Genomic DNA, 16921 nt, shown 5'->3' on the forward strand with positions numbered 1-16921 from the left:
AGGAAAATACTAGTGATTCTCAAGCTCAAGTGCTTCCAAATGCGTCTGAAGGCGATCTCTGAAGAAGTCCACGTAGTGCATCTTCTGAGCAGCTGTTGCAGGGAAGTAGTGTCCGCCAGCATGAGTCACCACAATCTTGTTCTCGAAGCCCGAAGCCAGCGTTTCACTCATTTCTGTGGGAATGATGTCGTCATTCTCTCCGTAAATGTGCAAGGACGGAATCTTCACAGTATTCTCATAGTAGTTAAGATGGGCGAGACTCAGCGAACGAAATCCTGAGGCGATGACTGCAAATTGGGGCTTCAGCGTTGTGATCATACCACGTTCTGCCAGGTGGCACAGGAGCCCCACAAAACAGCCGCCTTGTGAGAAGCCCAGAATACCGTGAAAGGGTCCCTGCTCCTCCCAAGTCTTCTCCACAAGTCGCAAACTCTCCTCGAAGCCAACCACTGGGCCGCCTTTGTAAATTCCTCGGAATGATCCATCAGGCTTGTTGAACCACCAGCTTTTCTGGTTCTCTGTAACAAGAAAGTGATGAGCAAAGCAGTGGAGAAGAGAATATTGAAGTAACCTCACCATTTACCGGCTTGTCCTCCTCGCCTGGGAACGGAGGCGCCTGGTGAGGAGCTGTGATGAAAACAAATTCCGCATACTTGTCCACGTATTTCCTGAAAGATCCCAATTTGCTGCGAAAGCTAAATTCATTTTGTCGATATCCATGAATACACAACACTCGCAGTCGATCCTTCGACTGGATTTCCACGCCACTACTGGAGCCGGCAACTAGAGAATCTTCCTCGCTCATCGCTTCCACAAATCTAACCTCACATTTGTCTCCCCGTTTCGCAGGTGGCTCGCTCTCGCGGGAAATTGAGCAAGTCCAGTGAATGCTTGTTTGTGGTGTGAAATGTTATGTCCCAATTTATTCGCTGAATTTATCCAGGAAGAAGTGCAAATTACTTCAGTGTGGGCCTATTGGTAGACAGGACGATAATGTCCGAGCCGAAGCGTGCCACTTTAGCGACAATTAGTGATGTGGACAGAGAGAAAAAGGCTGCAAATACAGTGCGTGTGGAGCTGAAGCTGTTCGAGCCCAACGCGGACACATTTCCCGAGTTCAACTTTCAGGCACTTCTGCATGCCGAAAAGGTGTGTTCACGTGTGTATTCGTTCTATGGGGGCGCCGGATGGGAGATGGGGCCACATTGCCGTTGGCGGCGTGTGCAGAAGAGGATGAAAAATGGGGAGGAAGAGTGGCGTTGACAGCGCCATTAAGCTCTACGTCGCCCTCGAGGGAGTGCACTCGAGTCCCATTCACTTTGTCTCCTCTCTTACGGTATCTCTCGTCATTGCAGAAAAAGCGAAAGAAGATCTCAAAACTGAACGGATTCGGAGTAGCGGATCCTTTTGAGAACGATGACGATGTTGCTCGCATCGCTAAGGAGTTGGAGAAGAAATACGTAAGACTGCTTAAGGGGAGTGGAAGGAATTGGAGCTAAGCTCTCTGTGTGACCTTTTCAGGGATGCAATAGTGCGTTTGGGAAGAAGCACAGCAACCGGACTTCGGCGGATTACTGCGACAAGGGCGCGGGTTACGATGAAAGCGATTCATTCATTGACAATACCGAAGCTGTGAGTATCAATCTGATAGGCAAAGTCTCGGTATCAGTGGAGATTATGATGACATTCTTTCTCTTGCAGTATGATGAACTAATTCCGGAGGAGGTGGAAACAGTTCGTGGTGGCTTCTATATCAACTCTGGACCTCTCGAATTTCAGCATTTATCTAATTACGAGAGGCCAGATGACGCTCAGCGGATGCCCAAGCCGAAGAAGAGGACACTCTCCACCTCTTCATCGAGCAGTGACGAGGAGGGAAGAGAGGCGAAGGCCACGAAGCAGCCAGTTGCTCCGGGTGCTCCGAAGAATGGGCATCAAGAGAAGAAACTGAAGAGTGTCAATGCCGATGATGTAAAGGTAAAGTCATCAAAGGCCAAACTCACGACTGGCGCAGAGAAGAATCGAGGCGATCAGAAGAAGAGTGACGACAGATGTCTCAAGACAACCACTGTCAAGGACATGCTGCGGGCGAAGAGGGACAGTCTGCGGAACATGCAGGATGCGGCCAAGAGAGAGAGTGAAACTGATGGCGTGGATTTGAGTAGTGCCCCAATGACTTCGGAGTCCTCCAACGAGAGCACTGCCATCGAGATACCCAATGGAACGAGTGGAGCGAAGCCTGAGACAAAATTGCCATCAAATCTCAGTGAGGACATCCTCAGGAATGTTGTATTGCTGAAGGAGTCCGCCAGGCTTGCCACATCCATGGGCAAGACAAATTTCTTCGATAGCAGCGTTCAGCAGACCCTATTGAAGATTGAGAACGCCGCAAGAGCTGCCGGCGGCCATGTGCGCAATCAAGTGTACTCACATCTAGAAGTCTATCTGCCATGCAGCAAGCAGACGCTGATGCTGAAGGCTAAGAAGCTGTGGATTCAGCAGGAGGAGGCGAAAGTGAAGAAGGCGGTGGTGATGCTGAAGAAGAGTGTGGAGGAGAGCATGCCAGGATTGGCGGAGTCGTATGAGAAGGAGAACGAGAGGATAAGGCAGCTAAAGAGCAGTATGGCTATCATGGGGATTCCTGAGAATGAGAATGATCTCAAGTGGCCAAAGAAGCAATATGTGTGGAGTGACACGACAAGGAGATCACTCAATTCCGTTGTGAACGCATGCCGGTCTGCCTTTAGTAAATTAAAATCACGGAAGGGAACTGTGGAGGAGTATGTGCTGGAGTGTCTGAAGAAGGATGTTTTGCCAATTTGGTCGCCTGGTTGGATGAAGTTGGAGGGATTGTTGAAGGAGTTGGAGTGGAAGATTGACATGAAGAATGTGAATAGGGCAGTCAAAGAGGGAGGAAATGATCTGAAGCCACAGATAAGTGGTGTTCCAGTGGCGACAAATTTGAGTAAGGCAGAAAAGGTGGAGCCCAAGCCTCCTCTGATCCCGGCTTCATCATCCACCACATCGTTCCCCAGCAACAGCAGTCTAACCATCACTCCAGTTAGTTCAGCGACGCCAGCGTCGAAACCACTTCCGAGTGTTCACAATAAGGTGACTATTACAAATGTGGAGGAGCTGGTGAAGGCAGCCGCCAAGGTTCCCACGGCGTCGTCTGCCATGCCCAGTGCTCCACCGCAACTACCCAGCGGTCTGAGTATCTCCATTGCGAGCTCTCCTACGCCGCCACCGCCAGTCTCAGTCACACCGAGTGCCACAACAGTCCTCAAGACGGTCTCCAAGTCACCGCCCAAGGAGGCCACTCCGCCCCCCAAGAAGTCATTTGACTACAGTATTAGCAGCATTATCTCTTCGACTACTTCGGCCGCGGCACCGGCGCCAAGTACCGTCATCAGCCAGGTATCATCAGCGAAAATGGAGCCTGAGAAAGAGACGCCAGTGATACTGGTTGAGGAGAAAGCCAAGGTGGAAGTGCCGCCGGCCAGTGTACTGACGCCTATCAAAGTGAGATCAGTGGCGACTGTCAACAGCACTGTTGGGGCATCACAGGAGAAGGTGAACAGTGGCGCGGTGAAGCCTGATGTGATCTTCGAAGATCTGAGCAGCACCAGCAGCGACAGTAGCGAGTCGTGCAGTGGCAGCAGTGATTGTGAGATCGTGGAAAGTACGCCAGACGTGAAGAAGAATGCGGCGAGGGTGGTTCCCAAGAATCTTCAGCGACCACCCAAATCAGTCTCAGCCGCAGCCGCGAGCTCTGGAGCTTCTGCGGTCTCGAAGAGTCGCGATCTGGATCCACTGGCTTTGGTAAATGACAACGATATCGACGTCAATCAGATAATGAAGGAACTCAAGGAGTTGCAGGTGCTCTATGAAATTCAATGACAAAGAAAAGAACATAAGAAAAGTGAGTCACTTGATCGATTTTCGACTAATGAGTGTTTTTTACTGTTTGTTTTGCAGGAATTCCAGCAAAACGACTCGCGTGCTGCAACAACTGGTGGCTTCAACAGCAAGAAATCCAATGATATCTCTGAGTACAGCAGTAAGTATCGACTTTAGATGGTATTTAATCATTTTTTATTGCATTAAGTTACTTTATGTTGGGGTTTTCTGTTTGGAAGGAAAGAGAGTTTCTTCAGTTTCTCAGTGAAATCCATATTCGTTTCGTTAAAATGTCGCACCTTCGCTCAAATAGTGATAAATTTTAATGCCATTTTTGGCCCTTTTTTATCCTTATTTTTAAATTTTATTTATTTCTTTATAGAAAAGAATATTTACGACTACTGAAATTCTTTCATTTTGATACATGAAATGTCCAATGGTTGTCGAATTATGCATTATTACCAATCCATTTCCTGTCAATTGCCCTAATTCTTGTGGTTTTATTGCTGTTCGAGAGAAGGTGCGATGTATTTTCTCACATGTGACAAAAGATCGAATAGGTATATGTATGTACAACATCTTCAAAGCATTCCCTTTTGTATTGTCTCGATTGTCTCTGTCGTGTGCATTGGCTCAAGAGTATTCTCTTCAATTCACCACTTAATCCATGAATAGATTGAATATCTAATGATAAACTGAGTGAGGAAGTGATCTTTGCGTTCATTTTTCATCATATTCTTGTGCATTTTTTTCGTTTAGATTCTCACGTTCATTTGGAAGACTCTTTTAGTCGCTAATCGCTTGAGTTTGTAGTGTGTTCTTCGTGGAAGAATTTGAGAAATGGTTTTGTTGAATATTTGCTATAAAATTTCAGCTGTGATTTCAACAGTTCGCAAGTAAGAGAAGAATATAATGTGTGTGGGGAGAGAGAGAGAGAGAATGAGTATGAAAAGGTCAGAGGTCTCGAAATCAACTGCCAAGCTTCTTTTCAGGTGATGAAAAAACACAATTATTAAATAATATACGCTCTTTTGCAACTGAATTTTATTATTATTTTGCTTATGAATATATTCAATGAGGGATTTTTGTGTTTTTATTTTTGTTATTTGTTTGTTTTCGCTTACAAAAAAGTGTGTCAGTTTTGCAGAGTTTTCCTGTCAATAAAGATATCTTTTAAGAGACCTTAGCTTTGTAATGAGCAAAGTTTTCAATGAACATTCTCTCTAATTCTTTCAGAGGCGACAACTAAGAAGAAAAAAATAGTTAAAGTAGATGAAAGAAGTGTGAAAAATGAGAGTAGAAAGAAAATATGAACATTGTGTAGATATTGCGGATAATTATAGCAAGGGAATGCCCCTCTTGAACCTTCATTTTCCCTTCCTTCAGCAAACTCTATTTCACATATGTATATATTGATAATTTATTTATATGATGACTAATGAAGATTTTTGTATGAGTCTAGGAAATATTATATTACTGTAAGATTTATTTTTTTCATCATGATAATCATTTTTTAACACAAAGTCTTACAATACGTGGTCTTCTGGTGGAGATCATGGAGACAGACTAATTTATAGAATATATATTTATATAATGGGAGAGAAAGCACAATTTATCGATACAATTAATTGTTAAAGAAAAATGTATGTATAGTGTTTAGTGTGTAAAATGTAAGATGTTTGTTAAAGCGAGGTGTAGAAGATAGGAGACATTCGGTGAATGGGGATGGTCAAGAGGCGGAGAAGGAGGAGAGTAAATAATAAAGAGATTGATGATTACTTTTTGATTATAATTTAAAAAAAAACATAAATAGACTAGAATCATCCGGCAAAAGTACATTTAACCAAAATTTGATTGATAATAAATGATTGAAAGAAGCTCTGGGAAACTGTTCCAATTTGGGGATGTTATTCCTTGACACAGCATCCATTGTCGCCACACTTGCAGGGGCATTTCGTGGCGGAGTCGCACTTGCAGCCCTGGCAGCAGTTCCTGGAGCAGGATTTGCAGTCTGGAGAGAGAGATTGTGGTCAGAAGAGTCCAAGGCTAAGAGTCAGAAACTACAGTGAAAGACTTACTTGGATCGCAACCTTTGCACGGCATCTTGTTCAGAGGGTTTTTCTGGGCAACTTTACTTCACACAAATGTTCTCAACACTGGGATGATCACTGCTTTCTGACCACATCCAAAAATTCCCGCTCGTTTTATAGCAGTCAGTTTGAGTAATTTCGTGCCGTGTGCATGATGTTATTGAGTGGAAAGCAAACCTCTGGGGCTAGTGCCGTGTGTCTGTACAGCGTAATTTCAGGCAGCAGAGCGCAAAATGCTCTTATCTCGAGTCCAAACACGATAAGAAATATTCCCAAGGTGGTAATAAAAGAGCGGGAAAAGATGTGCCGGAAAGTGGGCAAAACAACGAATTGCGCCTGAATGTCGGCGAAAGGAAGACGCCTTGTCAAAATACAATTCGGAAAACAGAATATGTGAGGGAAGGAGTGCTTTTTTGTATAATTTGACCAAGAAATATTGTTATATTGCTTAATTGTGCTAAAAAATCTGATTAAGAACCGCCTGAAGAATAGTTCAATGCTGGAGTTTTCATGGATTTAGGTCTGTGAGCGGGAAATGGGCAATATTTCCCTATCTCTAACCTCAATGTCTTCCAAACAGATGCCAAGTCTGCCGCCTTTTCGCTGCGTAAATACTCGAAGTCTCTAGACAGGGCAGGAACCGCAGGAATCAGGGCAGGAACTGAGTGGCCTCCCTGCAGGAAGTGAAGACAAAAATTGTGCCAAGGTTATGTAACGTGGAAAAAATGCATAGCATAAAGACAGCGTATCAAATGATTTCAGATGAGAATTTCTATTTGTACAAAGTCCGGGAATCATCGGAATATGGTGAGCATTAGAAAGAAAGCCCTGAAATATGTTTTTAATGACTTCTCCTCTTCTGCAGATCACTTCTCCACGCTGTCCGACGAGATGATTCTGCATGTCTTCAAATGGCTGCCGAAGAAGACACTGATGAAATGCAGTCTCGTGAACAGAAGATTCTTGCGCCTCACGCAGGACGAGACTCTGTGGGCACGCATGGATCTGGCCGGCCGATCCTTGCGCCCCGAGGCTGTTGGTCGCGTGATTACGCGTGGAGTGATCATATTGCGTCTGGCGCAGACGAAAATCATTGATCCCATATTTGAGCCGGACTTCTTCATTCGCTTCGATCAATTCGAGAGCAAGTTGCAGTATTTAGATCTGAGCATGGCCAGCGTCACTGTCGCAAGCCTGCACCAGCTCTTGAAGACATGCCGACAGCTGAGGAAGCTGAGTCTCGAGCACCTGCAGCTGAGCGATCGTGTGTGCGAAGAGATTGCCCAGAATACCAACTTGGAGGTGCTCAACCTGGCTCTGTGTTCCGGCGTGAGGAGCAGGGGCCTCAGGTCCCTCCTGACGCGCTTAAATAGGTGAGCTAAGTGGAGAATTGTCCTGTGAATTGGCATAACGGATTTTGTGGTGTTTCAGATTGCAGAGTTTAAACATTTCTTGGACTAACTTGGAGACTGAATCTGTGGCCATACTTGTAGAAACAATGTCTCTGACCATCCTCCGACTCAATATTGCTGGATGCAGAAAAACCCTGACAGACGAGCGTGAGTTGTGTGGCTGGAAAACTCTCCAATTACCTGTACAAATATCGTGTTTCTTGCAGATCTCAGCACATTGGTGGATCGTTGCCCAAACATTCGCGAGTTGGATGTGTCGGACTGTAATTTGCTGACTGTGGAAGTGGTCAGAATCCTTAACGGATTGAGGGAGCTCGAGTACCTGTCGCTCTCGAGGTGCTACAACATTTCCGTATACGCTCTGATGTAAGGATTTGAGGCAGAGAAATGTGATGTTCCATCGCACTGATTTCTGATCTATTTATTTGCAGGGACTTCCAGTTCATGCCATCGCTGAATTACTTGGACATCTTTGGCATGCTCTCTGATAACCAACTGAAAGTGATCATCAACTCCCTGTCGAGTATTGGAATTAATAAATTCATCAACAGTGCTGTGGCCAGACCCACCGTGGGAACGCGTCGGACGTCCATCTGGGGCCTGAGGACGCGAGATTGAGAAAATTTGTAAAGAATCAAACTCGGAAAAATTGTGAAATAAGGGTTTTGAATTACTCAAGGAATTATACTGATGAAATGAATAGCCCTGTTTTTGTGTTTTTGGCGGCAAAGCTTTCCGGAAAGTATGTGACGTAAGGCGCGTCAACGTGCTTTTGACGTTTTCGGAGAAAAGTCATTTGGTAAAGACGGTGTTTATAATAAGGAAAATTCTAGGAATATACGTGAATATCTCTGCAATGACGCTACTGTACCTCAGAAGGATGATGCAAAGACTAAGTACCACCAGAGTATATCACTATTCAACGAGTGGAAATGCAGAAAGTGGACGTCAGACGGCGGACGAGGAGGAGCCAACGAAGGAGAAAAGTCTCACTCATGTGTCTTTCGAGAGCATCGCGGAGAAGAACCGGCAATCATATCTCACACTGATCCAGGCCTTTGAGACACAGGCGCGCCACAGGAAGAACTACGTGGAGTTCATAACATCTGCCCTGCGGTACATGAAACCGTACGGCGTTCACAAGGATCTGAAGGTGTACAAGGCGCTGGCGGATGTAATGCCGAAGGGAAAGTTCATCCCTCAGAACATAGTTCAGTCTGAGTTCATGCACTACCCAAAGCAGCAGCAGGTGCAGATTGATCTCTTGGAGCAGATGGAGGACAACGGCGTGATACCGGACACTGAAATGGAAATCATACTGGTCAATACGTTCGGCAAAAGAGGCCATCCTGTGCGCAAAGTGAGACGAATGCTTTACTGGATGCCCAAATTCAAGAATCTGTCGCCATGGCTCCTGCCCAGGCCCATGCCCGATGATGACCTCGAGGTGGCCAAGCTGGCGGTGCAGAGAATCATGACGGTGGACCTCCAAGCCACGGTGGAGGTGTTCGAGACCAAGGATGTGGAGAATGTGCTCGATGAGACGTGGATTGTGAGTGGGCAGACGCCCACGCAGAAGGAGCTCGTTAAACTCTATAGAGACGCCAAGGCAATATATATCGAGGGACCATTCAACATTTGGCTTCGCGACAGAGCCGTGAACTACTTCATCCTGCGTGGAGACGCCCTTCCTGCTCCACCAGCAGACACCACCAACACAGATGGTGAGTATTGATCAGACTTGCCCTGACCAATTCACTCTCAGAGAGAACTTGAGCTCATATTTACAAGAAGCGTTACACTATGAGATTATCTGTTGCAAGTTAAAGTTACAATCTTATACTTTTCTCCATCCTTTAAGAGTATTTTTTATCAAGTGTCTTTGCCTGTTTCATAAACATTGCAAAAATATACATGAGAATATTCAGACTCTTTTTTGTGTTTTATGTTTACATGTGCATGAAAGTATTGGGAACTGATTTCTTTTCAATAAAGTCTCACTTCTAACTTTCTCTTGACTTTCTTTCTTAACATGTTGTTTTGTTCTTGTTACTTTATTCTTATGGTCTCCCAAATAAATTGGATGTTGAACTCCCAAGACAGTAACCCTAATTATAACTCTGCCAGAAGTGGGTTACAATAAGACACTCAACAATTTAATTTGTACATCCTAATTATTGATTTGTTCCAATATTTTCACGACAAATTGTATAGTTTTATAAATCATATTGAATTTGGAGTTTGTTTTCAGCTCAAAGTTGTGGTTGAAAACGCACCTTTGAGGTAGAATTCCATACTCGACGCATTTGATTAATTCAATTCAAAGCAATTCATTTCAAAGTGTTTTGATGATAAGCATAATGCTCTTTTCCCTTCTCATCTCCTTGATCTCACTGTGTGTATCTTTAATCTTATTTGCAGATGTTGAAACGCTCCAAGTCCCACCGGCCATTGCGAGCAGCGTGGGCATTGGTATGTCCACTGGCAGGAGCGAGGTGGGACGGGTGAGGAGTGTCCATGAGCAAGATGATGGAACGGTTTTAGCTGTTTGTGTCACTGGGACATGCTCAAAAGACTCCCTCCTATCGTGGATAAGGATCCTACAGAATAAGGGTTATGATGATTTAGCAAATATTCCCATTCTATTCAAGTTCCATCCGACAAAGCGGGAGCTTGTTGCACAAACTTCCACATAATCGGGAGATTTCTATTCCTCCGCCACCGACAGATTCTTTTTTGCCACCACCGCCCGAAAAGGGGCATGGCGGCGAGTGGGTGGGAGAGTGTGGGTGGGTAAAAAGTCCGATTGGAAGTGAATGGTGGAAGAGAGACACATCCCAATGAGGCCAGACGGAAGAAAGTTTTCAACTAAGATGCGATTCAAGAACATTTTCTGCTGCTTTGAACACACAAATGACGGTGAAGAGATGTGCTGTGTGTACCCACGCCACAGGGAGAGGAGCTCCACGAGAGAAATTGGTAAGTTGTTTGTGTTTTTCGCAGAAGAGGAGGCAAGAGGGACAAAAAAGAACTGTTTGGAATTGGTGAGGATGGAAAAAGTGAGTCTGAGATGTGTTTTAAAATAAAAACAGAATGATATTTAGAAGAAGATTACAGTTTAATAGCTTCCAGGTTCTTTTCTCATTTCTTCTCCACATGAATCGTATATTTTTGCCCCCATCCCTGGAATACATTCCCATCTGCGGTTTCCTCCCCAACCCTGTATGTATATATGAAATACTTAGGATATGCCTTGGGAGTATAAAAATAAGGGATTAAGCGTCATAGAGAAAATGAGAAAATGTATTTGGGGAGAAAGAAGCATTTGCCAACCGAGAGATTTTGCCCGCAATCGACAGACTCTGAGACGCTGGTGGGGAGAACATGAAAATTTTCCTTATCACCTCGAGGCAGTGGGTAAAAACAATTCACTGAATTTAATATTATTTATTTTAAAACAATTATCTTTTGTAAATCTTTCATCCTCGAGGATAAAGATTTTCCCTGCCGTTTATACATCTCACTCACTCCATGGATTTCATCTCGTTAGCTTTTTTTTCTGCAACAACATGCTTAAATTTCCTTCTGCTTTGGCACACAATGAGATGAGACTTTGTGGCTTGTACTGGTTCTATTCTTATTTTTTAATAATAACCAATGCACGGAGCGGCCGTGGGGTGGATCACTGCGACGGTGGAGGAGGGGAGGATGTGTTGGGGGGTAATCGAGGAAAAACAACACAAATTAGCAATTTTTCCCTCCATGTCCATTTCAGTGGCTCGTGTGAGTACTCTTCTCTCGTTTATATTTCACAAGTGCCTCCTTGTGTCTGTCCCTTCCTTGGTCCCTTCTCTGCGCTGGCCTAGCCGCCCCACCCACGTGGGCCCGAGGGTGGGCAAGCGAGAAAGGAGGCAAAAGCGGACGGAGAAGAGAAAGCTTCTCATTGAACAAACTTTGCAAGCATGTTGAAACTCGTGCTATTTTTCTCCGCCGACCGCGTATAATACTCATATTATTTATCGTTCTATACCTTTTAATGTTTTCCTTCATAAAATATTCAATTTTCATGTTTCCACAATCTACTGCGTGTCTGTCGTGCTTTATATTCCACACTCACCCATTTCATTCCCACCCACTCCATAGCCACCCTTCGCGCGCGGGTACTTTCCAATATATGCCCAAGTAATATTTGAAAATGTAAACGATACACGGGAAAATACTTTTTTTTCCTCCTCTCTATCATCAATTGTGTGTACCTGGTTATGTTATTGTTGGCTTTCTCCCGGCAAAACGTTGCCAATTTTCAGTTTGTATATGTAATGGTTAAATATGAAATTCAGAAATTTCCTACTGAATATTTACAGCGTTCGGCAATTCGGCTTGAAACTCTCTGGGAATTTTAATCCTCGAACAGAAAGTTGTAGGTAGTGAAATTTGCATACACAATCATGCATGTGTATACAAGGGAACTTGTAAAGTTATTCTACACACAATGCGTTCCTAGTGTTGCTCCCTTATTCAGATTTTTGAGAGGTTTTCGTTACAAAAAGTTGTTGAGTTTGCATAGAACTTCCTTGTACATCTAGTGGATGATAATTATGCAGAATAATTTTCATTTCTTTGCTTATATAGAATGCAAACTAGCCGTGGGTAATGGCAAAATAATTGTTAGAAGGCCAGCAAACTTGCCAGCAAACATTTGCAATCTTGGTGTATGATAATATGAAGAATATATCAAAATCAACTTCTGGTGTCTTGATTTCTTCACTCGGCCCGCTTTTTCGTGAATCTAACTTTTATTTAGGCGAAGAGGGAAGTTTGCATAATTTAATCAAGTGAAGTTAAACGAAGAGTTAAATGCTTCTTGTCGGAGAAAGTTTATTCTAAAATTGCAAATTTGCACAAGCTAACAAGACTTTCAATATGCACAATAATATATCTGTAGTGTACATTTCTCAGTTGAAGAATCAATAAAAACTATTTTATGCTGATGCGACTAAAAAAGATTAATGAAAGTTTTCATATTGGATTGAATAGTGGTTGTCGTAAAATCATACGATAAACTTTCTATTTGCACCTCAGCAGCTTAACTGAAAATGCCTTGTGAGAGGCTTCACAGCGTGTATTAAATGTAATTTTAGCAATTGGGTTTTGTTTGCTGTACATAATATAGTTTAATTATTCATTATCATTTAATTGTGTAATTTCCGTTGACTTGTTATTTCAAGCCTTGCTATCCTCGAGTGTTTTCCTCTGCAGGGCGGCAATGGGGATGTGTGAGTGTGTGTGTGTGCGAGGTTAAATTCAACGGGGTGGCTTTTCCTCCATCGACAGAGACAGTATGGGTGGGAAAATATATGGCTGTCGCCTCACACCTAAAATAAGCTGAAATGTGAATCTATTTCACACGAAATAGAGCATCACATACAAATACAAGAAGAAATCCCCAAGCTCTGGGCCCGGGAAAGATATGGTGTGAGGAGCATTTTTCGAAGCTCTCTAAAACCCTGGCGAGAGTGAGAAGGTTAACACGATGCTTTTTTATCTTCAGTCAAGCACGAGGTGTAGGGAAAACAGGTGAAAATATCACCAATTTGTGATGGTTGCAACTCTCGTTTCTCCATCTCACACTCCATCGTCCATACCTTTCTCATGAGGTTTGGGGGGGGTTTGGGGTTTGAGGTGCACTTGTGATGGGAATTCCGGGGGCTGGTGAGGTGGACATGAATCAATACAACAAAAATATCAGGTCAGTTGGACGTGCAACAATTTCGCCGGGACCAGAAAGGGTTGGGAAGAGCACGCGGGGATGATGGATTTTCCCTCATCTGCTGGACACACAAAATAGACACCCCAAAAACGAAATACCATCTCAATGAATAACATATTAGAAAGGTGAATTGGTGGGCGGGCTTTTGGGTTGTACCGACCCAGACTAGCTAAATTGAACGTGAGAGTGCACCGCGCGGTGGGGGGAGAAATGAAAACTTGCAGCAGAATTTCCATTTCACAGCCAGGGGTTAATAATTTTTACACCCAGTGTGGTGCAGTTTTCACAGTTGAGCATTCCATATCCACTACATAGCTCAGCCCAGACGCTCCAAGTGCCCTCCTCCGCTGCTCGTCATCCGCCTCAGATCTTTTTGCTTGGTGTGTTTTTGAAATGTGTACTCCAGAGAGTGAATACGAAAATTGAACTTTTCGCGGAAAAAGCTCACGAAGAGAATAATGATACGAATCCTCGTTAAATATTCAGTGTGTTTTCAATATGATTTTTCCAATCGATGCCCCAGATTTTTTTTTTTCATTCTCAATTATGAACAATATTTTATTTTTCTATGTGGTTCATAAAAAATTCGGATGAAAAGAGGCGAGGAAAGCGGAGCGATTAAACTCATAAATACTGATGGTGGAAAAATCACCTGGAAAGGGTCCAAAAAGGAGTGATTGCATTTTATGCACAAGGCATAAGATCAAAGAATAAATCTTTCCTCTGGATACACACTTTTCTAAAATATATACAGCAAAACAAGAATACCTAATGTCTTATCGCACAGAACTTCCGCTTGACTTGGGTGATCATCCCTTTTTTCTATAAAATCTTTTCTGATGAAGAGATATCAGGAGAATTCCTTCGTAATTCCTCCCCCAAACTATATACTGTATTGCCCGTGCATAGTGAAAAGACTGCGATATACGTGGAAGTTGGGAAGTCGCTCTTAAAGCAGAAATTCCGCAAGCTCGTAAATCATTTCAATTCAATTAAGGGTGTAGATATCGATGGAAATGTTATGGGAAGTTGTACTGAAGGAATTTGCCGAGCTGGAAACCCCTCGATTTGCGTTTTCTCTCCCACGGTTTCCCTTTTTTCATTCAATTCGTCTATCACGCCGTTTAATCAAACCCGCCCACCCACTCTGCGTTCGCTTGTCTTTTCTGTTTCGCTGACCCATGAAATTCAGAGGAATTTTAAGTGATTTTTTGTGCTTAATTGAAGCAAATTGAATTGATCATCTTGGGTCCTCTTGCCGCCAATGCATTAAATTGGATATTGGATCATTCTTCTTCCGTTTTTCTCTCTCTCTCTCTCCCTCTATCTCTTTCTCTCTCTGCCACACACAATTCCTTTCCTCCCGGTCGTGGCAAGAGTCATGTCTCTGGGTGAAATCAAGAAGCGCGCAATCACGAACTTTGCTCTGTACTTGATTCGAAAGTGTTCTGTGTGTGGTTCTGCAGTGAATTTTAGCTGAACAAAGCTCACAGAGCGAGAGAGAGAAAGGGTAGAAGTGGAATTATTAAACAATTGCCGACAGTTGAACTTTTCACCCTCCTTTTTCACTTCATTGTTTTAATTGTAATTGAAATTTCCGCTTTCTATTTATTTGACAATGATTGCTTCAACTCGAAAGCCTGGGAGCTTTACCACAACACAGAGAGCTTTCACGCGAGAAGAAACCTCAGATGTTCTTGAGACATTTGTGGATTTGTCTCGAGTTGGAAGATGTTAATCACGATTCTCAGGAGATACGCGGTGTGTCAGAAAACATATTTATTTGGGTAAATTTCATTGAGACAGTGTGAAATTCGTTGCTTTTATCCGCTGTTGGTGTATTATCATACTTATTATAGCAACCGCAGTTGAAATTTCAATTAATCATTTCGAGAATGTATTTCTTGAACTCAATTTGCTGCTTTTCCGGTATTATTTAGGGTATTTCTATTAATAAACGAGTGTTTAAAAATACATATATTAGAATTAGATTATTTTGCAGTATTGTTCCAAACACTGGACTTGACCAAGAACAAGGAGATACAAAGGAAATGCATAGGCCAAAGCTGAAGGGATGATAATTCTAGTCTGTTTTGATTGAAAATCAATTTAAATCGAAAACCATTTGCATAAAGGGATTCTCTTCTGATCCAATTCCATTGAAGATCTATGATAATTGTTAGTATAAGCTGGGCAAAGCAATTGCCTCAAATCTGTCCCTGAAGATGTGTTCATACAGAACACATGCAAATCCCAGAGGGTTTCTAAATGATCCCAGAAGCATCATCCATCTCGTAGATTCATTCTTCCTCTGCGCCACCCCTTGTTCGGTCACCACGAGCGCCTTGCGGTAGTCCCGGAAGCTCCTGAGAAAAACAAACAAGACATTAATCATGGTGTGTAAAACATATAAATTAATCGATTTGAGCAGAACTCCCTGACACATAAATTGCATTGGACACAACTTTCTCGCCAGCAGTGGAACATTGGCAAGTGGGGTAAAAAATAAATCATGCATAAATGCAAGAACAAAGCGCATGAAATGCTTAGAAGGCGATTCACAGTTTCCTGTGAAAATATCCAACCAGTACTTGGTCTCTGTACTTTTTTCTCTTCCTCCCTTGCTCGCGAACAGCAACTTCGGTCGCCACCCACCACCCGCTTCCCACTCTCGAGTGGCGCTACTACAGAAGAAATTGCGATAATTTGATAGAATTTAGAAGCCGCAAAATACGCCCATTCCTCAATTGAACTTTCACTGTATGTTAACATTTCTCCAAGGAATTTCCTTATCTTTCTGCGATGTGGAAATTTCGTGTTCCTTTCTTCTGCGACCGCGCCTCCTCGACCCTCGCCCGGCGGTGGAAGAAAAGTCAAACCTCTTGAGTATTTTTCGGGAGGCTTCTCTTCAGCACGACTGAGCGCTAGAGCTGAGAGAGTGACGGTGAGAGAGGGGTGGGCATAAAGAGCTTCTGACTCTTGCCTTTCTCTGCATCCATCCACCTCTGGGGCATTTTAATATTATTAATGTCCGGGAATTTGTTTGCGTGATGAAAAGTTAAACGCGTTCTCCTTTTTTTTCAACTTATATAACTCAGTCCCTCCCCTCGCGTCCGCACAGCGAAATTCACCTCCATTGAAACTTTTATCACATTGATACCCCCCAAACGAGAGGGTGAAACAAAAGGAGCGCGAGTCAGGTGAAAAAAGAGAAGTTTGCGTTTTACTACCTCTAATGTACTAAATATTTTGTTTTATACCACCTCGTTTATATTTTATTCCCTTCTTTTTGCCGCCATGCCACCCTCTTATGCAAACCCTCCGCCTTAAACACTCTGGGTAAGAGTTAATCACACTCACTCTGGCTTGAATTACTCTATGTAAGCTTTTTTACACGTTTTTGTGTATTATGCATAAAGTCTCACTCGGCAAGTAAATCACTTAATTCCGCTCACCATTAGATGCGAAAAATGTTTTTAAAAATCCATTTGATATTCACTTTTCTCGGATGAGACGGCGAAAAGCTGAGCTTTATCAGTCAATATTGTAAATATTTAAACAGATATCCTGATTTTTCAGATGCCTGAAGAATAAGTGAAACTGGAAAACATACCCCAAGTTGCTTTCAATACGCCCAGTCTCAATCAAGCTGAAGTTTCGTTCCAAGTTTCGTTCGCAGTATACATACATAATGAGACTCTCTTCATATACTCAATTCCATGTACTGTTGATTCTTTTTTTTTCTAATT

At 43.1% G+C, this 16921-nt stretch overlaps 4 protein-coding genes and 1 long non-coding RNA gene across 6 annotated transcripts; 3 read left to right on the forward strand and 2 right to left on the reverse strand.

Moving 5' to 3' along the window:
• Positions 1-7: 7 nt before the first annotated feature.
• On the reverse strand, positions 8-822 carry LOC132258577 (esterase AGAP003155). Its single transcript, XM_059755940.1, has 2 exons — positions 577-822; positions 8-518 (listed from the first exon to the last, which is right to left on the reverse strand). Exons 1-2 carry the CDS (start codon positions 803-805, stop codon positions 10-12), a joined length of 738 nt encoding a protein of 245 aa, XP_059611923.1. The 5' UTR covers positions 806-822; the 3' UTR covers positions 8-9.
• Positions 823-854: 32 nt separating this feature from the next.
• On the forward strand, positions 855-5777 carry LOC132258567 (yemanuclein). Of its 2 annotated transcripts, XM_059755924.1 has the most exons (7): positions 855-1149; positions 1356-1460; positions 1522-1632; positions 1702-3879; positions 3979-4060; positions 4775-4892; positions 5137-5777. In XM_059755924.1, exons 1-6 carry the CDS (start codon positions 994-996, stop codon positions 4798-4800), a joined length of 2658 nt encoding a protein of 885 aa, XP_059611907.1. In that variant the 5' UTR covers positions 855-993; the 3' UTR covers positions 4801-4892; positions 5137-5777. The 2 variants fall into 2 exon arrangements, with proteins under 2 accessions (XP_059611907.1, XP_059611905.1); XM_059755922.1 differs by lacking the exon at positions 4775-4892 and having other exon boundaries at positions 858-1149.
• On the reverse strand, positions 5479-6379 carry LOC132258583 (uncharacterized). The gene is made up of 2 exons (XR_009468281.1): positions 5979-6379; positions 5479-5911 (listed from the first exon to the last, which is right to left on the reverse strand). It is a non-coding gene; the product is annotated as an uncharacterized LOC132258583 (long non-coding RNA).
• LOC132258575 (S-phase kinase-associated protein 2) lies at positions 6377-8096 on the forward strand. The gene is made up of 6 exons (XM_059755935.1): positions 6377-6510; positions 6571-6797; positions 6856-7363; positions 7422-7549; positions 7609-7768; positions 7834-8096. The coding sequence occupies exons 2-6, from the start codon at positions 6716-6718 to the stop codon at positions 8018-8020; spliced, it is 1065 nt and encodes a 354-aa protein (XP_059611918.1). The 5' UTR covers positions 6377-6510; positions 6571-6715; the 3' UTR covers positions 8021-8096.
• Positions 8097-8171: 75 nt separating this feature from the next.
• On the forward strand, positions 8172-10511 carry LOC132257638 (evolutionarily conserved signaling intermediate in Toll pathway, mitochondrial). Its single transcript, XM_059754626.1, has 2 exons — positions 8172-9126; positions 9824-10511. The coding sequence occupies exons 1-2, from the start codon at positions 8259-8261 to the stop codon at positions 10096-10098; spliced, it is 1143 nt and encodes a 380-aa protein (XP_059610609.1). The 5' UTR covers positions 8172-8258; the 3' UTR covers positions 10099-10511.
• The last annotated feature ends 6410 nt before the right edge of the window (positions 10512-16921 follow it).

This window comes from Phlebotomus argentipes, unplaced genomic scaffold (assembly GCF_947086385.1).
Source record: "Phlebotomus argentipes unplaced genomic scaffold, Phlebotomus argentipes genome assembly scaffold_4, whole genome shotgun sequence".
In the NCBI taxonomy this organism is placed as follows: Eukaryota; Metazoa; Arthropoda; class Insecta; order Diptera; family Psychodidae; genus Phlebotomus; species Phlebotomus argentipes.